Source organism: Phyllobates terribilis, unplaced genomic scaffold (genome assembly GCF_046119375.1).
Source record: "Phyllobates terribilis strain yellow unplaced genomic scaffold, ASM4611937v1 Scaffold_2__4_contigs__length_985480577, whole genome shotgun sequence".
NCBI classification, from domain to species: domain Eukaryota; kingdom Metazoa; phylum Chordata; class Amphibia; order Anura; family Dendrobatidae; genus Phyllobates; species Phyllobates terribilis.
This window is the reverse complement of record NW_027362762.1, coordinates 331,915,839-331,938,882: the sequence shown is the minus strand read 5'-3', so window position 1 is coordinate 331,938,882 and position 23,044 is coordinate 331,915,839. Positions and strand designations below refer to the sequence as shown.

Below are 23,044 nucleotides of genomic sequence, written 5' to 3'. Positions count from 1 at the left end.
TAAATCCAAATAGGAAACATAGGGTGTAAGTATACAAAAAAAGGGCCCTTCAGAAAGCACTGTGTGTGCAAAATGCGCGTCGAGGCGTTACCTGTGGTGCGGGACCAGGCACTCTTGCATTCCTGATGGGTATAGCTCAAATCGGTGCTCCTATTTAGGAGGGCATTAGCTTACAACTCTTTTGCAAAGACTCATCATTTTTGGAGTTATATTGGTATATCCAACAGTAGGGTTTACATCAAGCTGAGCCCTATTAAGGGCCCTTTTTTTGTATACTTACACCCTATGTTTCTTATTGGGTGGAGAAGTGGGGCTTATTTTTGGGAAAAACAACCCCCCCCCCCTATGACTACTAATCTATATGTATGAGATCTCAACATTGGGGGATGTATCCTGGTCCATGCGTGCCCACATTCTGTTGACTCATCCTTTCCTCTTGAATTTTTTTAATCATTTGTGGTTTTGTAAAATGAATTTTTTTTAAAAAAATATTTCAATAAAGAATGTTATTATAAATATTTACAAGTGGTATTTGGATTTATTCCAAGTTTAGGTTGGATCTAGCAGGAGGAGATGGGTCAGAATTGTGAGTTGGGGATACTTAATTTAGTAATGCTCCAGTACCTCCGTAATAGTGATAGAAGTTTTTTACTTATCACCGATTCCGCAACCTTCTTATTGCCTTGTTGCTTTTTTCCTCTGCCAGGGACAATGTCAGAGTTTATATTAGCTGCCAAAAGGGAAAAGTGTGTTGCATGCAAGTGACATTGACTTTCTTAGCTGTTCAATTTCAACAACCTCTTTTAGGCTATGTGTCCACGATGCAGAAATGCTCAAGATTTTTTCCTGAGCGTTTCTGCATCTCCCTGGCAGAAAAAAAGCATGCGGATTGTAAATGCGTTTTTCCAGCCTAGGAGATGCGGATGTGAAGCGTTCTTCACCTGCATTTCCGCATGCGGGTTGACAAGCGCTTTCCAAGCGATTTTAGCATCACTTGGAAAGTGCTTGTCAACTTGGTCACACTATATAAATCCATGCAACCTGCATGGATTTATATAGTGTGACCTTAAAGAATGGTAAAAAAAAAAAAAAAAATCTATACTTACCGTCCGATGGCCCCCGGAGTCTTGCTTCGCTCCGTCCTGGCTTGCCGGCAGCTCGCGGTACACTACACTGAAGGACCTGCCGTCACATGACTATGACGTCAGCACAGGTCCTTCGGTCTACCGCGATCTGCCGGCAAGTGAAGACAAGGAGACCGGGGGCCATCAGAAGGTGAATATCATATTTATTTTTTATTTTATTCTTTTTTTTTTACAGGTTCTATGGTACCCGGGTCCGGAGGAGAGTCTCCTGTCCTCCAGACCCGGGTACCATCCGCACATTAAAATGCATGGATTCCGCATGTACAGATCCAGTGATGCGGAATCCAAGCGTTCCAATGCAAGTTAATGGCGGCGAAAGCGCAGCTCTTCCGCAAAATAATTGTGTTTTTTCCGCAATGATAATACGCAGCGGAAATTTCTGCAGCATGTACACAGCACATGCGGATTATCATTGGGGAACATGGCAGGCCTTCTACCATGCGTTTTTAAGTGTTTCTGCAGCCTTTTTGCTGCTGTGGAAACGCTTAAACGCATCGCGGGCACACAGCCTTATAAGCGACCATCACTCTAAAATAAACACAGCAGGCAGCAGCATGTAGATTAACCAGCAGTTACATCTGGAAATCTACAGCAAAAATCTTAGGCTCTTAAACATGTATTTACTGGGCGAACATTTCATTTGAATTGAAAAGGTTATTCAATAAAAAAATAACTTTAAGGCGGCTTTTTGAATTCTAGTCAGAAATTGCCCCCTCCCCGCACACTTTGTAGACAGTAAATTGAATTCTAAGAATGACATTATCACTATAGTTCTTGATAAGAACGCAGTAAAAAAGAGCCCATATAGTGACAAAGTAACCATTGTGTCTTTCAACAAAATTGAACCATATCTTAAGGTCCCCTAGGTCCCCTCAGCCTTTGGCCTAAAATAAACTGCCATAGCCATTGTTATTTCCTTGCGATAACTAAGATTAGCAGTTTTGGAGGTTTGACAATAAATTTGTATAAAAATGACGTAACAAATATTATGAGCTACCAATGGCAGTAATTTTCTGCTTTATGAAATAATGCTGACCACTTACAAAAGGCTAAGTCCAGGAATAGAAATTCTTAAGAAATTAGAAAATTAAATCCGCACCAGCAGCTTACATTTACTGTATTTCCACGCGGTCACAAAACTGAGCTTATTTTGCATGACCTAGCTGAAGGAAATCGAGGTTAGGGAAGGTGGGATGTGTGAAAATACTGGACCCTACTTCTCAAACTCTGTGGCATTGCATACATCAATAAAAAGATACTATGCATATACATTGGATGACATGAAGCATCAGAAGTGGAGCTGGGTAATTATAGCTACAGTACATAAAGATCATTATATACATGGAACTGTATGTAGCACTCAAAAAATAATTCATTCTACAGTGTTGGGATTTGATCTGGTCTTCACATTTAATATAATTTTTTGCTCAAATAAAGAAAGCTAAAAAACAATAATTAATTAGGTTCCCTTTATAGCAAAAAGAAAATGTATCCCATATACACCTCACTGGAAATAATTTTCCTTGCTAAGGGACTTTATGGCAGAAATGTTAAATATGAATTCTCAATCATAAAATATAATAAAATTAACCTGTTAAGTACATTTACATAATTTGCAGCACATGCAAACTACTGTGATTGCACGGAGTTGCTGCACTGGCCAAAATCAGAAATACATGTGATCCCGGCCTTTAACCACTCAATTGCAATGTATATTAGTGTCAGTGTCATGCTGGGTTGCTTAGATAGAAGCAATGGGCTCGCTCTGTCATCCAACAGCCCCTGGGGAGGCCAGTAAATTGTTATGGCAGCTGGGGACCTGACAATGGCCACTATCGTATTGAAAGAAATAGCAGTTAACCATAAAATATTTACATTTTTATTGGGAATTTATCACATTAAATGCCCTGTTCCATCCCATAACAGCTCGGTTTCCTTCCACTTCATTTCTGGTCAAGTTTGATACAGCACAGTGTTCACACTAGATTGCAGAAGTGCTTGAAGGCTGGATGACTGCTGCTTCTATTCTTCTATCTCCATTTTTCTGCTACCATTTGGAACCATTAAAATATCCCAGTTTTCAACACTCACAGTGAATGCCATAAAAAAGCAGCCAGAGTTATTTTTTTGGGAATCAAAACAAGGTGAAGAATATAAAAAAGCCAACTTTAAAATCAGCTCTGTCATCAGAGAAATAAAAAAAAGTTGATATTCATATGGCTTTTGGAAGTGAAAATTTTAAGGCTGACGTCAATGGAGCAAATAAAAAAATAGTCTGCATTTAATCCAGAAAACTTGGCCAATTTTCATCTGGGTGTCCTTTTTTATGTCTATGTGACATCCGGATGGTGTCTGTTTTCATACATAAAATTATTTAAGTCTGCATGATTGAATACAGTTTCCAAGGTTAATAATGGCAATGTATCTTTAAATATTGTTTGCTACACAGAGGATTTGTACAAGATCAGATTTTTTTTTTGCACACCCATTAACTTGTACAGTCAAGTGACATCAAATACTCGGAAGAGACTAGTGTAATGCAATTTTATTTATCATACAGACACTCTGTGGGAAAAACTCATCTGAACAACCCTATTGAATTTCATTTGCAGCGTGTGGTCCAATTTTCACTTGGGCAGAACACATCTGTATTATACACTTGTCTGAATGAGCATCTCCAATACTAAACATTGAGATGGTCAAGTTTTTATCATTTCAGGAAGTTCGAACAAACACTATATATACACACTCTATAAAAGCAGAGCTGTCAAAGAAGAGGTGTTTGGGGAAAGGGTGGAGATAGATGGAGAACAATGCAGGTGGGTGCATCATGATGTGACCAAACATTTACCCACACCTTCTTGTTTTTCCTCTATCTCCAATCCACCCAACCCAGTCCTTCTTTCATTGACAGTTTTGGCTTTATAGTGCCAGACAAAGGATGAGATAGAGAGAAAACAAGCAGGTGAGAAGATGTGGGTAAATGTTTGGTCACACCTTTGTGCACCGAGAGCCTATACTTGGTTTAAACAGTCATAAGCCTCATTGACCATTGAAAGTGTCCAGGTATTTTTATATCCAGTTGTAAGGCACATATTCAGCTTAAATTTAATAAATGATTATGTTTAATGAAAGCTTCATATTGCCCCCTGTAGTAAGCACCATAGGCCATCTGCATGCAGCCAGTTCTGCCATGTGCATTGAGCTCTAGACCAAGAGGGCACTCCTTGATTTGGTATAGCAAATTCTGAGTATGCACTAAATGCTGATCAGCTTATAAGAGCTGCAATAAGTACAATCCCGTTCCAGAGTTTCTTCTGAAAAATATGCTGCTTATTTTAGTATTAGTGTTCTGAATGAGAGGCCACAAAATCTCGTTAAACACTATAGAGAAAACTCTCAGCATAAATTAACTGGCACAGTAAATTTAAAACCTACAGCAATCAAATTATGCTGCCGGTATCAGCGCAGATGATACTCAACAATGCAAGGGGTGAAAGTAGGGCCGTATTTGGCTTTCATGCTCCCCTAGGCACTTCAAGTGGTCACGCCACATACGTGCAAGTCAGACTAAAAATGTCCATACACTAGAGACAGTAGCTAAGGCCCCATACATATAGTGATGTCAGCTCAACCCTCAGATATAGATGGGTTTGGCCAATAGTATAATTTCTATGGTGCCCCTGACAGATTATTAGTAGAAATAAGTCCTATTTTATACTGCAGATCATGTCCAGCAGGGGTTCCATCAGACATAACAGGAGCACTTCTGTGTATGGGAGGATTTAGCAAGATGGTTGATGACCAAACTATACTTTGGCTGGCAGGAGTTTAAAAGTGTATGTCAAATTCTTGTTCTTCTGACATAGATGGGGTTGATCAGACAAGAATTTGCAGTTTTAGGGTCATCCATGTTAGCAGCGGGCAGCACACTGACCCTTTAATGATCTATTGTCATGTCTGACAAATTAAGGATTACTTCACCTATGTTAATACAGGATCAGAAAAGATGACCTAATCACACTGTAGATGCCCACAACGTGATCATGCCACGGCACGCCAGGGCGGGGAACCAAATGACATTCATTTGACATCGGCACGCTTGCATCTTCATTTGTATTCAGGTTTTAAAAGGCCCAAATACAAATAAATGCATGGAATTTCCAGCCTTTCCCCGTACCTCCACAAAGACATCAGTTGTCGCTGAGGGAAGAGGGGATACATTTATTTTCTTTCTTGTTACTGATGTTCCTTGCAATCTGCCATCTTAGGCATTGGATTGGTGCCTAATGGCAAAGACAGCCCTGTGTGAAAGGTGATGTTAATCTTCACCTTTTCTACAACGAAATCCACAATATTTGTTGTATTTTTTGCTATGGATTTTGCAGCAGTTTTTCCACTTTGCAATATACCCCTAGACTTGCAGAGATTACGCTTATACTGGGACATATTGGAGCACACGCCAAAAGAAGTGTCAACTTTTCTTTAAAACTATAAATTATTGATAAGTTTGCATAAAACAGTTTAAGTGTTTTGTTTTTTTAATCATGTCCTTTTGGAGAGAGATGGAGAGGAAACAATGTTTAGTTTTCATATATTTCAATATACAATAGCATTTGGATATGATCCAGAAGAGGAACAGTTTTTGTAAAATAATATTCCACTTTGAAATTAATTCTGCAGAGGGGAATGTAAGTGAGAAAATTAATATCAGAGTGTCACACTTTTAGCAGCTGTAGAGCCATTAAGTATCACCTTAAATTAATCTGCATGATGAGAGAAAATAGAAGTGACAAAAGGATACTGTAGCTTTCCAGAGATGACAGGGCCAACATCTGCCAAGGACTGCTTTTATCAGAGTAAGTGCTAAATAATATCTGCAGCAATACGACAAACATGTAATTAACAAATTATTTATGCACAGAAAATTAATTTTCATCAGAGTAATCACCACAGCATAATCATAAGTTCTCCACTCGTCAACATTGTAAATAGGCATTACAGACTATGAAAAACCATTTCCTATTCTAATGTATCACTGCTACTTAGCCTTAGCTTATACATATAGGAATCATTGTTGGCAATACACACAAAAAAATACATATTTTTCAGCTTAAATTGGTTGTCCAGCTTAGACCTAGCCTATTCTGTAGCTAACTCAGAATATAAAAATACTGAGAATCCGTGACCTCATTTAGATGGGGAGCTTGCAACTTTTTTACTCATCTTTGTCTAAACTGCGTTCCCCGCTCTGCCCTTCTCTGTGTCTGGCCGCCTAGCTTTGTTACCTCATGCTGCTCTCTCAGCTCTGCTGCATCTTCTTGCAGTTTCCACCTGGCTATAGGGAGGTGTGGCCAGATCCTGCAGGAATTTAACCCTGCTGTGTCCTACAGGGCTTTGCTTCCCTAGCCTATCCCCTGTTGTCAGGGGATATATTAGGCAGCTCCTCCCACTATTCCCTGCCTGAACTTTGATTGCTAGAAACAGACAAGAACGCGTTTGAGACATTTTGCCTCGTCACTCCTGTTACCGACCCGGCCCGTTTACCCATCCTGTCTGACCACTCTGCTCCTGATCCCGGCTTTTTGTGAACCCCTACTGCCTACCCTGACCTCGGATCGTCTGACTAAGCTTTTGCCTTCACTCTCTTGGGCTCTGCATTCCTGCTTTGACCCGTGGGTCAGCATCAGAAGGTCAGGGGACTGCCCTGGAGTGGCACCTGGTGACTACCTGCAGTCAAAGCCTATCCTCACCACCAGAGGCTCTAGTTAAAAGCAGGTAGTCACTTAGTAAGTCCTCTCCAGAGTAAGCTCGGTTTGTGGCGCAGTGGGTTCACACTCACCACCGTCACACCCAAACACATAAAATTGGAGATAAACTTTGATGTGGTCAGAAAAGAAATGTTCCACTGACTTTCAAAACAAGCTCACTGGGTAGTTAATGGGGAGTTAGTAATGCTCACTAGCTATGTGAAGCACCTAGAGCTTCGTGATGGCCACAGTGGAGCACTAGAACAGCTTAAACCTGAGCTGCAGTCAGTGCAGGTAGTCCCAGTTTCAGGTGTCCAGCCAACCTTCATGAGAACACAACCACTGCAGACAAGATGATTGCCCCATCAGAAGGGAGCATGGAGGTTTATTCTTGACTTAACAGTGCATCCATCAGATAAGCAATGGATTAACCACTCAAGTCAGGCAAGGAGTCAAAGCACCAGAGAAGTCCAAGTTGTGAAATGTGAAGAATAGGAAATAGGAAACTGATGTCTATGTGGTAAAGACTGTAATGCAGTATCTGAAGAGTAAGCCATTGAAAATACTAGTTGTCCGCCTCTGTTCAAGTTGACTTTTTCTCTTATGTGCTTGAGAAATTTAGAGATAACAAGCTTATTGTTTCAACAATCTACAAAAATGGGGGTGGGGGGGGGTGGACCCTCATTCCAATGAACTTCTTTATAGTCCCAGTCTCTGTTTAGACATTGGCTATTGAATTGACCAGTCAATCAGAAACACTGCCCAATGTCTGATGAAAACAAGAAGAGGACCAGCTGAGCTAGTATCTAAAAACTGGGCAGCTCTTAGACAAAGCATATTTCTAAGTTGCAAACATTACTAATTTATGATCATTTAAAGGGATCCAGATCGTAGAATTTACCCTTATTAAACTAATTACAGTGCTTCATGTCTTATTAAATGCTGAGTCCCAATGTTAGGAGAATGTTTCTAGCATAATGGTAAAAATCAGCATTTTAATCTTGTGTTCAACTGCTGATGCATATTCTTATTAGCTTGATTAGCTGAACAGGTGTGCACTTAGTACTAAGAAGTCAAGCCCAGTGTGGTAGATCAACTCACGCAGCTGCTCAAAGAGATAGTCACAGGAACACTTTCCATTTAAGTTTTAACTGTTTTGTTAAAAATGTACATCATTAGATAAAACATGCATGGCACTTCTGGCATAAAGGGAAAACAAAATAGCATACAGTTGTAGTGCCCCGAGGGTTCGGTTGCCACAGGGGTATTGCACCTCAACCAGAGGTGTGGTATTCCACTCCCAGGTAAGGATGGAGTATGGACCAGGGCTCAGTTAGCTGCATACACCACACACATCCCATTTCCAGGGGACAGCTCTACGGTGCTCCCATTTATATATTTATGCAGGCACATCTGACTAGGTCCCTGGCTGGAGTGGGGAGGGGAGGGGGGGGGGGGGAGGAAAACCCAGTGGTGTAGGAGCAGATAGGGGTTGGGTTCTGAGCATAGGAAGGAGCTCATTGGGTGCTGGTCACCTGAGCTCACACAGCAGAGGAGGAGGTATAAGAGGTGAGCACCATCTTAGTTCTGAGAAGAAAGAGAGAAGTTCAGTGGGGAGGTGACAGGGAGCAGAGGCTCTGTAGGAGCTCTGCTCAGAGGCAGGCCTAGAGAAAAGGTCGGGGCCAGAGAGGAGGAAGGACGGAGAAGTGGGCCTGGAGAAGAGGCCGAGGGAAGGAGGAGAAGAAGGAACAGGAAAGAAGGAGAAGAGACAGAAGCAGAAGGGCTCAGAAACAAGAAGGCAGAAGGGACCCTAAGAACCCACAAGATATCGGGTGAAGGGTCAGGCAGAATAAGGGTACTGGATCCCAAATATGTTGAGGTAAATCATCCCTCAGCCAAGAACCGGAGGTCGTGATCATTTATTGGTGCGACCCCCCGCCAAACCTGCTAGGAAGGCACCATATAGGATAGCGGGAAACGAGGCCCACGTTTGCCCGCATATATCAGCGGCAGCTGGACAGAAGTTTGGTCACTGGTGGGGCATGAGCCAGAGAGAGGACAGAAGGGACTCCTGTGCCATACTCCTGAATTGCCTGAGGGTTGACAGTGCCCCTCACCTGGTGGACGCAGCACGGCTTGGGTAGTCACTACCTGTACAGAAGTGGCTTGGAGTATACGAACTGTGAGTAAAAGACCCTGGACTGCAACACGTTGTCTTTGCGTTTCTTACCGCGCCAGCACTAACGGTACTGGGACGCCCTGCACCATAACCCCCACCATCTACGCTCTCTGCCCTGAGGCTACACTCCTCCCGTGGAGAGTTATACTATTCTCTGCTGCACCCAAAACACCAGCCTCAGCGGTCTGCCCTGCAGCGGCGGTTCACCCTGACCGCAATCCACGGGTGGCGTAGTCGGACATTCATGATTATACTAATAGACTGCCACAGCATTTGGTCTGACCACCCTGAGCCACGGGACGGGGTTGACACCACTACCCCCATCAGCACCGTACACTAGAAGGCCCAGTTCCGAGTACCCCACGGCTCAGGGGGCGAGTCAGTTTTGGCGTAGTCGGCAGGATTGTGACCAACCCACCACCAACGGGTATTGCGTGCCTGAAAAGAGACTGTTTCACTGTATTAAAGATGGCGCCCACCCCAGAAGAACGGACGCCATAATGTGCGCGCCAAAAGATAAAAGGAAGCCACCTCCCATCGTGGGCCAGGTCCCAGAATGGCGCCAAAGAAGGAGCCCACCCCCATCAGCCATGAGTGCGGCTGTAGAGATGTCAATCAAGGTGGGGAGGCTGCCCCTGAGAGTGATTGTCAGCAGATTGCCCCAAGACCACCCCCAATGGGGGCGGAAAGAGAAGAAAACTGTGGGGCCAGGTGTGGTTTGGATCAGTCTCACCAGACCACACCCGGAGATGGAGAGGAGCGTCAACTCCAGCACCCTGGCAAGTGGCCTGCTGCGGGCTGAGTCTCTGTACAGCCTCACGGAGCTGATGGCTCAGCTCCCCGCAGAAGACCCTGAGTTCCTGCGGACTGCGATGGAGGAGCTGGACCGGAGGATGGTCCGAGCGCAGAGGGACGTCATCGCCGGATGGAGAGAGGAAATGGCCCGGCAGGTCGCGGCCCGGCAGCGCGCCTGCCCCAGAGGATGAAGAGAGGAGCACGTGCCCGGAAGTGAGAGCGCGCGCGGGGTGTGAGCACGTGGGCTGTGGTGTGGCTGTGGCGAGCGGCGTGCGGCGAGGTCCGACTCGGCACACGGCCCTCTGGCGAGGGAGCCAGGCGGAGGTGACCAAGTGGACCGGTAGGAGGCGACCGGAGGGACGAGCGCAAGAGAGCGCTGTGATAGCGTGCAGCGCCGGCCGGCGGAGGGTGCCAGGTGGTGGTGACCAGGTGGACCGGTAAGAGGCGACCGGAGGGGCGAGCGCGCTGTGATAGCGTGCAGCGTCCCTAGAGGAGGTGAGTGAGGGGCAGGAGGCCGCGATAAGCGGCCCTACTGAACCCGAGTGTGTACTGTACTGTACTGTATTGTATTTGTATTGTAATTGTATTATATTTAAGTGCTCCCCCCCCCCCGGCCTTATTTAAATTAATCCCCTGTCCATACTTGATCGATCTCCCCCCTATCCATATTTAATACACTCCCCCGGCCATCTTTAGTGATCCCCCAGTCCATATTTAATTGATCACCCCCCGTCCATATTTAAATTGATTCCCTGATCACCCCACCCCGTCCATATTTAACTGATCCCCCTGACCACATTTAAATTGACCCCCGTCCTCATTTAATTGATCCCCCAACCACCCCCGTCCATATTAAATTGATCCCCCCGACCACATTTAACTGATCGACCCCCCCAGCCCATAATCAATTGATCCCCCTTGTCCATATTTAATAGATTCCCCCTGTCCACTTTTACTGATCCCCAGTCCCTATTTATTTGCCTTCTCCCCATCCACATTTAATTAACCCCCTGTCCATAATTAATTGATTGATCCCCCAGTCCACAATTAATTATTTCCCCAGTCCATATTTATTGATCCCCAGTCCATAGTTAATTGACACACCGTCCATACTTAATTAATCCACCTGACCTACTTAGCTGATTCCCCCGTCCATACTTGATACTTAATTGATCCCCCGCCGATATCTAATTGATACACTTGCACATCCCTAACTGATCCCCGTCCATACACCTATATATAAATAATTGTGTTTTGTACTTGTATATATATATATACTGACTGTATCCCCATATTTAGAATGATGTCCATGTTGGCCGGAGCCGTGCAGTGTACATCTTGCGCAATGTATGCATTCCGTGAGCTACCGCTCAGGGATCCATACTGCTGCGAGAGATGTGAGCATATCGTGCACTTGGAAGCCCAAATTCTGGATCTAAGTGCTCAGATAGCGATACTGAGGAGCATCGACAACATGGAACGGAGTTTGCTGCTCACCGAGCAGACACTCAATGGGTCAATACTGGGGGTGGAGCATAGAGGGGAAGTGCAGGCTGAACAGGCAGGGAGCTGGATAACAGTTAGGAGGGATAGAGGGAAGAAGTATAGGAAGGCTGGTTCAGAACAGGCATTATTGGAGCACGACAGATCCTCTGACCGCCGGGGGAGTGTATGCTCCAGTAATGAGGGGGAGGGGGGAAGTGTAGGGCAGGCAAGACAGGTCCTGGTAGTGGGTGACTATTATTAGGGGGACAGACAGGGCAATCTGTCACAAAGACCGGGATCGCCGAACGGTGTGCTGCCTCCCTGGCGCTCGAGTCCGGCACATCGCGGATCGGGTTGACAGGTTACTGAGTGGGGCTGGCGAAGACCCAGCGGTCATGGTCCACATCGGCACCAATGACAAAGTGAGTGGTAGATGGAAGGTCCTTAAAAATGATTTCAGGGACCTAGGTAGGAAGCTTAGGACAAGGACCTCCAAGGTAGTTTTCTCAGAACTACTACCAATCCCGCGAGCAACACAGGAGCGCCAACGGGAAGTTAGGGAGGTGAATAAGTGGCTAAAGAGTTGGTGCAAGGCAGAAGGGTTTGGGCTCATGGAGAACTGGGCCGACTTCGCGGTCGGCTACAGGCTCTACCGTAGGGATGGGCTGCACCTCAATGGGGAGGGTGCAGCGGTGCTGGGGAAGAAGATGGCTAATAGGTTGGAGGAGTTTTTAAACTAGAGACGGGGGGGGGAACCAAGGAAATAGGTGGGATGTGAGGCAAGCAAGGGGGAAAGGGAGAAGTGAATATAATGAGGGTGGAGAGGGGGGTGGGGATAGTACAGTTAGATCCTTAGAGAAGAATAGGATGCTAAATAACCCCAAAGTTTTATCTTGCATGCTGACCAACGCAAGAAGCCTGACCAATAAGGCGGATGAGCTGCGGGCGCTTATATCGGAGAAGAGGTATGACATCGTAGGTATAACAGAGACTTGGCTAGACGATAGCTACGACTGGGCGGTAAATTTATTAGATTATAGTTTATTTAGAAGGGACCGGAAACAGGGGAAAGGCGGAGGAGTCTGCTTATATGTAAAGTCATGTCTAAAGCCCAGACTAAGGGAAGATATAGGAGAGGGAGAAGAGGGGGGTCGAGTCCATGTGAGTAGAGATAGAGGGGGCAAAAAATAATAATAAAATATTACTGGGGGTCTGCTATAAGCCACCAAATATAACAGAGGAGAATGAGAATCTGCTATTAGGACAAATAGACAAAGTAGCAAAACATAATGAAGTGATTGTAATGGGGGATTTCAACTACCTGGATATTGACTGGGAAACAGAAACCTGTAGATCTCAGAAAGGAAAAAGGTTCTTGACAAATTTTAAGGATAATTATCTCTCCCAACTAGTGCAGGAACCAACGAGAGGGAAGGCCGTGTTGGACTTAATATTGACTAATAGGCCTGATAGAGTAACTGAGGTACAGATAGGGGGCCACCTAGGTAATAGCGATCCTAATATTATCGACTTCAAAATGCCCTTCAGTAGGGTTATCAATAAGGGAACAACAAAAACATTAAACTTTAGGAGGGCGAAGTTTGATCAGCTGATGGAAAACCTTCAACTTATTGACTGGGACAAAGTACTTAATGAAAGGGATACAAATAGTAAATGGGAAACCTTCAAAAGAATTATGAATACTCAGTGTGAGAGGTATATACCGTATGGGAATAAAAGGGCCAGAAACAAGAGGAAACCAATATGGTTGAACAAGAATGTAAAAGGGGCGTTAAATAGCAAAAAAGAGGCATTCAAGAGATTAAAACGGGAAAACAGTAATGAGGCACTAATGTGTTACAAGGAAAAAACGAGAACCTGCAAAAAACAAATAAAAATAGCGAAGGAGGAAACAGAGACGTATTGCTAGGGAAAGTAGATCAAATCCCAAACTGTTCTTTACGTATATAAATAGTAAAAGGATTAAATCGGATAATATTGGACCGATAAAAAGTGAGGAAGGCAAAATCATAGAGAAAGATGAGGATAAAGCTAATCTATTAAATACATTTTTTTCGACAACTTTCACAAAGGAAATAGAACTAACAGGAGAAATGAGAAGGGACAAGCTTAATCCTCCACTAAGTATGACTAATCTAACCCAAGTTGAGGTACAGAAACGCCTCAGTAACATTAAAATAAACAAATCACCAGGACCTGATGGCATACACCCACGGGTACTAAGGGAACTAAGTAATGTGATAGACAGACCGTTATATCTTATATTTAAGGACTCTGTTGAGACTGGGTCTGTACCACTTGATTGGCGACAGGCGAATGTAGTGCCAATATTCAAAAAGGGAGCAAAAAGTGATGCCGGAAACTATCGGCCGGTGAGTCTGACGTCCGTTGTGGGCAAAATTTTTGAAAGCTTCATTAAAGAGGCAATTACGGAGCATCTTGATGCTAATAATCTTTTAATCCCGAACCAACATGGATTCATGAGGAATCGCTCCTGCCAAACAAACCCGATTGACTTCTACGAGGAGGTTAGCTCTCGAGTAGATCAGGTGGAACCAGTGGATGTCGTGTATCTCGACTTCTCAAAAGCGTTCGATAGCGTGCCACATAATAGGTTGGTATACAAAATGAGAATGATGGGGCTGGGGGAAAATGTTTGCAAGTGGGTAGCTAACTGGCTAAGGGATAGAAGGCAGAGGGTGGTTATAAATGGAATATACTCAGATTGGGTAAGCGTCACTAGTGGGGTACCACAGGGGTCTGTACTAGGCCCAATGTTATTTAATATCTTTATTAACGACATAGTCAACGGGATAAATAGTAAAATAGCAATATTTGCAGATGACACAAAGTTATGTAAAACAATTAATACAAAAGAGGACAGTGCAGACCTACAGAGGGACTTAGATAAGCTGGGTAGGTGGAGTATTAAATGGCAAATGAGGTTTAATGAGGATAAATGTAAGGTCATACATATGGGAAGGAAAAATGGAAGTCACCAGTACTCACTCAATGGGAAATCATTGGGGAATTCAGAGATGGAGAAGGACTTGGGCATCTTGATTGATAGCAAACTAAATTGGAGTGCCCAAAGTCAGGCCGCTGCTGTAAGGGCAAACAGGGTAATGGGATGTATCAGAAGAGGTATAGCTGCAAAGAATGAGAACATTGTTCTTCCACTGTACAAAGCACTGGTCAGACCACACTTGGAATACTGTGCTCAGTTATGGGCCCCAATATATAGAAAGGATATAAATGACCTTGAAAAGGTACAAAGGAGGGCAATAAAATTAATAAAGGGAATGGAGGGACTGCAATACCCAGAGAGGTTGGCAAAACTAGGACTATTCAGCCTGGAAAAGAGAAGGTTGAGGGGTGACATAATAAATGTGTACAAATATGTTAGGGGACAGTATAGAGATCTTGCCCGGGATTTGTTCAAAAGGAGGGATATTACGGTAACAAGAGGGCATTCACTAAGACTGGAAGAGAAAAGGTTTCAGCACCAGCATAGGAAGGGGTTCTTTACGGTAAGAGCAGTGAGAATATGGAATTCACTGAGTGAGGAGACGGTAATGTCGGATTCACTACACCAGTTCAAGCGGGGACTGGATGCATTTCTAGATACCAGGCAGATTTCAGCATATACTTAAAAATAAAATAAAATAGTAGGTTGATACAGGGATTTATTCTGACTGCTGGTTTCAGAGTCGGGAGGGAATTTTTCCTCAGGTGAAGATTGGCTAAATCATTTGGGGTTTTTGCCCTCCTCTGGATCAACTTTAGCAATTACAAAATTAACAGGTCGAACTTGATGGACGCAAGTCTTTATTCGGCTTTACAAACTATGTTACTATGAGACCGGAGGCTGAGGACGACGCTGCAGAGGAGGCAAGTAAGGCGGACGCCCCTGCCCCGGGTCCTGACACCGTGGCCTTACCGCTGGATCCAGTCGCGGAGCCAGAGGTCCTGGGAGCCGCTGCAGCTTCCACGCTCCCGCCGCAAACACCTAGGCCGCAAGCCGCAAGCTCCGTCCCTGAACCACCACCCCCGTCGTGCCCTCTGACCCCGAGTGCGGAAGGAAGCGGCCCGCTACAGGCCCGGTCGCAAGGCCTGACCACCCCAGGCGCCTCCCAACCGCGTGCGCCCCCGGTCCCGAAGCCACCACCCCTTGGGACTGACCTGTACAGCCAGCTCGCCGAACCCGGATATCAAGAGGGCCCGGACGGGTCTGAAGACCACCACCTTGAGGAACAAGGCGCGTATGGAGGGTATCGCTACCAGTGAACAGTAGCATACCATTGTGTATAGTTACCCGACAGGGTACATGGGACTGTTTCAAATTTGAGTGTGGTCCCCGTTGGGACTGTTATGGGACTGTTACCTGTTAAAGTTGTCCCCTTCCCCAAGTTACCTGGCTGAGGACTGAGAGCAGCCATCCCTCTTCCCTACCTGGCTGAGGACTGAGAGCAGCCATCCCTCTTCCCTACCTGGCCGAGGACGGAGAGCGGCCAATCCCTGTAAATAGTTGCGCTTCTTAAAGCGCCCCCTACTGGTTTTATAAAAGAACTGCAACGTCTACCTCAGGACAAAGTGTCCCTCATGTTTGAAAGTTGCTGAAGTTTTGCACTTATTGAAAAAAAAAAAATGGACACCTGGTCGCAAGTTGCACAGTGGCCAGTGAAGAAGAGAACCTGCTAAGAAAATGTTTTACCTGAAAAAGTTTGATATACTGAATAGTTTTATATGCTGCTAGAAAATGTTATATGACAAAAAAGTTCCAGTAATATTAAAAGCGCAGTATAATGTCTAGTAAAGAGAAAAAGTTTCCCATAAAGGGAATTGAATAATGTCTGTTTTCTAAATGTAAAAAGTTATTGAAAAAGTGTTGCATGTCTTGTAAATCAAATGATTTTGCTCTTTTCCAGCCCGAGGACGTGCTGTGGTTTACCAGGGGGGAATGTAGCGCCCCGAGGGTTCGGTTGCCCCAGGGGTATTGCACCTCAACCAGAGGTGTGGTATTCCACTCCCAGGTAAGGATGGAGTATGGACCAGGGCTCAATTAGCTGCATACACCACACACACCTCATTTCCTGGGGACAGCTCTACGGTGCTCCCATTTATATATTTATGCAGGCACATCTGACTATGTCCCTGGCTGGAGTGGGGAGGGGGGAGGAAAACCCAGTGGTGTAGGAGCAGATAGGGGTTGGGTTCTGAGCATAGGAAGGAGCTCATTGGGTGCTGGTCACCTGAGCTCACACAGCAGAGGGGGGAGGTATAAAAGGTGGGCACCATCTTAGTTCTGAGAAGAAAGAGAAGTTCAGTGGGGAGGTGACAGGGAGCAGAGGCTCTGTAGGAGCTCTGCTCAGAGGCAGGCCTAGAGAAAAGGCCGGGGCCAGAGAGGAGGAAGGAAGGAGAAGTGGGCCTGGAGAAGAGGCCGAGGGAAGGAGGAGAAGAAGGAACAGGAAAGGAGAAGAGACAGAAGCAGAAGGGCTCAGAAACAAGAAGGCAGAAGGGACCCTAAGAACCCACGAGATATCGGGTGAAGGGTCAGGCAGAATAAGGGTACCGGATCCCAAATTGGTGGAGGTAAATCATCCCTCAGCCAAGAACCGGAGGTCGTGATCATTTATTGGTGTGACCCCCCGCCAAACCTGCTAGGAAGCCACCATATAGGATAGCGGGAAATGGGGCCCACATTTGCCCGCATAGATCCGCGGCAGCTGGACAGAAGTTTGGTCACTGGTGGGGCATGAGCCAGAGAGAGGACAGAAGGGACTCCTGTGCCATACTCCTGAATTGCCTGAGGGTTGACCGAGCCCCTCACCTGGTGGACGCAGCACGGCTTGGGTAGTCACTACCTGTACAGAAGTGGCTTGGAGTATACGAACTGTGAGTAAGAGACCCTGGACTGCAACACGTTGGTCTTTGCGTTTCTTACTGTGCCAGCACTAGCGGTACTGGGACGCCCTGCACCATAACCCCCACCATCTACGCTCACTGCCCTGAGGCTACACTCCTCCCGTGGAGAGTTATACTATTCTCTGCTGCACCCACAACACCAGCCTCAGCGGTCTGCCCTGCAGCGGTGGTTCACCCTGACCGCAATCCACGGGTGGCGTAGTCGGACATTCATGATTATACTAATAGACCGCCACAGCATTTTGTCTGACCACCCTGAGCCACGGGACGGGGTTGCCACCACTACCCCCATCAGCACCGTACACTAGAAGGCCCGGTTCAGAGTACCCCACGGCTCAGGGGGCGAGTCACAGTACAGTCTGTGTGGCTGCGGGGTGTACCCGCTCAAGGGGAATAAAAAACAAGGTTCAGCTCTCTTTAACACAAGTACAGCTCTGGAAATCTCATCTCCAGAGACACCGAACACTGAAGGAGTCCAAAGGCTCCACATTTACCTTCTGGACCACATTATGAAGTGGAGATATGATGAACAGCCTCCCACACATTCTTAAACTGATCACCAAAAAACCCAGCCATATTATGGCCGATTAAGCCCTCTCAGCACATAATATGCTGGAGCATACTTCTAAGTTCATACCATTGAGGCCAACATCCTCAGTGACACATCTCTCCATCAGTATTTTACCAGTGACCTTCTCACACGAGCCAGCCGATATCACACCCAGAGGTGTGGTTATAGCATCTGTAGTGGCCCTCAGAGGGAGTTTTTCCTTATCATTCTCTACAGAATAATGGGCCCCACATAGTCCTCCATACAGAATAATGGGCCCCGCATAGTCCTCCATGCAGAATAATGGGCCCCGCATAGTCCTCCATACAGAATAATGGGCCCCGCATAGCCCTCCATACAGATTAATGGGCCCCGCATAGCCCTCCATACAGAATAATGGGCCCCGCATAGCCCTCCATACAGAATAATGGGCCCCGCATAGCCCTCCATACAGAATAATGGGCCCCGCATAGCCCTCCATACAGAATAATGGGCCCCGCATAGCCCTCCATACAGAAAAATGGGCCCCGCATAGCCCTCCATACAGAATAATGGGCCCCGCATAGCCCTCCATACAGAATAATGGGCCCCGCATAGCCCTCCATACAGAATAATGGGCCCCGCATAGCCCTCCATACAGAATAATGGGCCCCGCATAGCCCTCCATACAGAATAATGGGCCCCGCATAGCCCTCCATACAGAATAATGGGCCCCGCATAGCCCTCCATACAGAATAATGGGCCCCGCATAGCCCTCCATACAGAATAATGGGCCCCGCATAGCCCTCCATACAGAATAATGGGCCCCGCATAGCCCTCCATACAGAATAATGGGCCCCGCATAGCCCTCCATACAGAATAATGGGCCCCGCATAGCCCTCCATACAGAATAATGGGCCCCGCATAGCCCTCCATACAGAATAATGGGCCCCGCATAGCCCTCCATACAGAATAATGGGCCCCGCATAGCCCTCCATACAGAATAATGGGCCCCGCATAGCCCTCCATACAGAATAATAGGCCCCGCATAGCCCTCCATACAGAATAATGGGCCCCACAAAGTCCTCCATACAGAATAATGGGCCCCACAAAGTCCTCCATACAGAATAATGGGCCCCACATAGTCCTCCATACAGAATAATGGGCCCCACAGTCCTCCATACAGAATATTAGGCCCCACATAGTCCTCCATACAGAATAATGGGCCCCACACAGTCCTCCATACAGAATAATGGGCCCCAGCGTCGCGGTCCAAATACAATCATCCTGAGGGGCCCACGGGCCAGAGTTTGACACTTGTGAATCAGAATATGTAGCAACGCAAGATTAAAACATTGATTTTAGGATTATGCCGGCAACGTTCCCTTAACATTGGGGTTGCTAGGAATCTATGTTTAATGACAAATGAAGCATTGTAATTAGTTGCTGTAAATGGGATAAATCCTGCTTTAAGGTTCCCTTTAAACTGTAATTTTTGCAAATAATGAAAAGTAATACTTCTGTTTGGTTAATTTTTCAATGTTCTAACCAAAAAAAATTGGCACATGAAAACTTTTGGCTAGTGATGTTTTTTAGCTGTGGCCTTATGATTATCGCATTGTATGGATTGGTTATGTAAATGTATGTAGCAAGAATTTTACATATGTAATGTGTTCTTCATTCTATACTTAACCTCTAAATGGGCAAAAAAATATATTTCTTTCATAAAAGAAATTGAATCACCAGTACATCTATTTAAAGAAAGTGTTGAATTTCTGCATCTCATATTGGAGGCTCAGACATTAGACACCACTCTTCTCCCAAGACTAGTAAAACTGGAATTGGTTGCTCACGCATCTTACCTCCACACACTGTACTTTACATACTCTGCTGCATTAGTTGTGGAAAGATCCTCATGGTTTTTAAGGTACTGCAGTTTTTGCCAGATTCAAAATCTGACAAGAAAAACTATTTTGCAACTAGAAGAATACCTGTGTAATATGGTGCTGTATAAAGACACCAGAGATCACCACAATAAGTGCCTACAGCTCCATAATATAGAGCACTAGTGCTCCAGGAGGAGTTAAATGAAGAAGCACATGGATCTTGCTGCTCTAATCTATATGTATGCCACTGATTAAGTCTACCAAGTGCTGTGTTTGGCGATCATCATTGCTCACAGGCAACAGGAGCATGTGCCAACTTTAACAGGCAAGAGTCTTGCATACAGTAATTCCTTCATGTTGGTTGATCGTTGGAGGTCTCAACCCACACTGATAGATCTTCTACTGAATACTGTAGGGTTCCCCAACTCCAGGCCTCAAAACCCACCATCAGGTCATGTTTTCAGGATTTCCTTAGTATTGCACATCTGATGGAATTATTGCCTGTGCAGGTGATTTAATTATCACCTGTGTAATAGTAAGGAAATCCTGAAAACATGACCTGTTGGTGGGCCTTGAGGACTGGAGTTGGGGAACCCTGGTCTAGTGGATAGGCGATACTTTTTTTGAAATTGAAATACCCCTTAAAAGGCTGGATTTAAACATTACGGTACACAATTTATATGCAGTTTAAAAATACAAGATATGGACCAAACTGTCAGACAAACTTCCTATGTGTTACATTTTGAAAATCCACAAAATTTGTATAATCCAACTGCACCCAAAATTCATCATACACTCGACATGTGAACATGGCCAAATGTTGGACAGTTTTTTTTTTTTTTTTTCAGAAAGATGTTTTTGACTAGGCAAATAAAATAAAAAGTTAACTTTTTCTAGAAACAGTTAATGTGTCTGAACTGCAATATCAGACACCGCACATGTAACAGAGCAACTATGTTTCTAGAAGAGGAAAAAAAAACCTGATTGCTGAGAAGATAAGCATATGCCCATCAGTTGTTTTCCCAATTGGCGCACAGAGATTAGGACAATACTGTAAAATAATACGAAGCATTTACCAGTAATTATTTTGCTTTGATTTTATTGAAAGTCTTTCTAGGAAGTAAGGTTTGCAGTAAATAAAAGACCTTTGAGAATGGCGTTCATTTAAATGACTTTCAAGAAAATGCAAAATTGGAATGTTAGGAGATATTCCTAAAACCTCACAGGAAACATTTAAGAGTAAAGCAATCCAGTATCATTACACCAGGAGACTAGGGCAAATGAAGTGTCAGATGTAATTTTAAATCCACAGTCTCAAGCTGCACAGAGGTGCTTTAGGCCATGAGTAATGTTTGCAAATGAGACACTCACCGAACAGGCAACTACAATGATGAAGAGTCCAGTAATCTTTAGATTTTTCAAGAAACACCTTAGAGGGGAAAGTAAATAAAGAATATAGAAAGTGTCAGTAATTACAGGGTAAATAGTGATGTCACCGATACTTGTATTTTTACAAACATAAAAAGTTCTCACAGCTATCCACACAGTGACTTTTCCTAGAGGGGAAAAACAATATGGACCATTATACCATTAAACACAGCAATAACTTATTCAGTGCATATAGTCACACATCTAGGATTATTCACACTATGTTTGGGGCCATATTAACATATATAGGCCAACAGTAATTGTGATATATGTAGGAAATCATTCAATAAGACTAAAAAGGAGAAAATCCTCTCTATGATTAAAATTACAATCATTAAATACTTTAATGGGTACGCATTAAAAAAAATGTGTAAAAACAGAAAAAAATTTAATACAATACATGTGATATAAATATACTTCCATACGTGCAGGTGGATGGTCAATAGGGTAAATAATGGAAAGGAATACACTGAGGAGGACCCTAGATGGCCCTGCCTAGCCACAGAGGTTGGCAGCCTAGTAGGCAGAAATGTCACCCCCGCTCCTTGACTAGCCCTACTAACCCCTAAAAAGCATAGTAACATAGTCTTCCTTCAACCTTAAAAACTAAGTCCATCTAGTTCAACCCATAGCCTAACATGTTGATCCAGAGGAAGGCAAAAAACCCATGTGGCAACACTAAGCTCCACATTGGGGAAAAAAATTCCTTCCCGACTCCATACGACAATCAGACTAGTTCCCTGGATCAAAGCCCTATCAAGGAATCTAGTATATATAACCTGTAACATTATACTTTTCAAGAAAGGCATCCATGCCCTTCTTAAATTTTAATAGTGAATCACTCATTACAACATCATACGGCAGAGAGTTCCATAGTCTCACTGCTCTTACAGTAAAGAATCCACGTCTGTGATTATGATTAAACCTTCTTTCCTCCAGACATAGAAGATGCCCCCTTGTCCCCATCTCAGGCCTCAGAGTAAAAAGATCAGTAGAAAGGTCTTTGTACTGTCCCCTCATATACTTGTACATAGTAATAAGATCACCCCTAAGCCTTCGTTTTTCCAAACTAACTCACTCCAAGTGTAATAACCTGTCTTGGTATTGCAGATCCTCCAGTCCTCTAATAACCTTGGTCGCTCTTCTCTGCCCCCGCTCTAGTTCAGCTATGTCTTTCTTATACACCGGAGACCAGAACTGTACACAGTATTCTAAGTGTGGTCGCACTAGTGACTTGTATAGAGGTAAAATTATGTTCTCTTCATGAGCATCTATGACTCTTTTAAATGCATCCCATTATTTTATTTGCCTTTGCAGCAGCTGCCTGGCACTGGCTACTAAACGTGACCTTGTTGTCCACCAATACACCCAGGTATTTTTCAGTTACAGTTTTGCCCAGTGATTTACAATTAAGCGTATAATTATACATTTTATTTCCTCTGCCCAAGTGCATTACCTTACATTTATCCCTATTAAAGCTCATTTGCCATTTATCAGCCCAAGCTTCTAGTTGACATCGATCCTCCTGTAATATAAAATTGTCCTCCTCTGTATTGATTACCCTGCAGAGTTTAGTGTCATCTGCAAATATTGACATACTACTCTGTATGTCTGCTACAAGGTCATTAATAAATATGTTAAAAAGAAGCGGGCCCAATACTGACCCCTGTGGCACCCCACTGTTAACTGAGACCCAGTCTGAGTGTGTTCCATTAATAACCACCCTTTGTTTCCTATCACTGAGCCAGGTTCTTAAACCACTTGCATGTATTTTCCCCTATCCCCATTGTTCTCAATTTATGTATCAACCATTTGTGTGGAACCGTATCAAAAGCTTTTGAAAAGTCCATATACACAACATCCACTGTTTTCCTTTGGTCCAGTCCAGAACTTACCTCTTC

General features: G+C 44.5%; 1 protein-coding gene across 5 annotated transcripts in view; it reads right to left on the bottom strand.

Annotated features, from left to right (window-relative positions):
• OCA2 (OCA2 melanosomal transmembrane protein) overlaps window positions 1-23,044 on the bottom strand; it is a 677,082-nt gene that overhangs the window by 350,676 nt on the left and 303,362 nt on the right. For all 5 annotated transcript variants that reach the window (XM_073664530.1, XM_073664529.1, XM_073664531.1 and 2 more), the window contains 2 exons: window positions 21,087-21,144; window positions 5,950-6,022 (listed from right to left, as the gene is read on the bottom strand). In XM_073664530.1, the coding sequence (XP_073520631.1) occupies window positions 5,950-6,022; window positions 21,087-21,144 (131 nt within the window). The remainder of the gene's footprint in view (window positions 1-5,949; window positions 6,023-21,086; window positions 21,145-23,044) is intronic.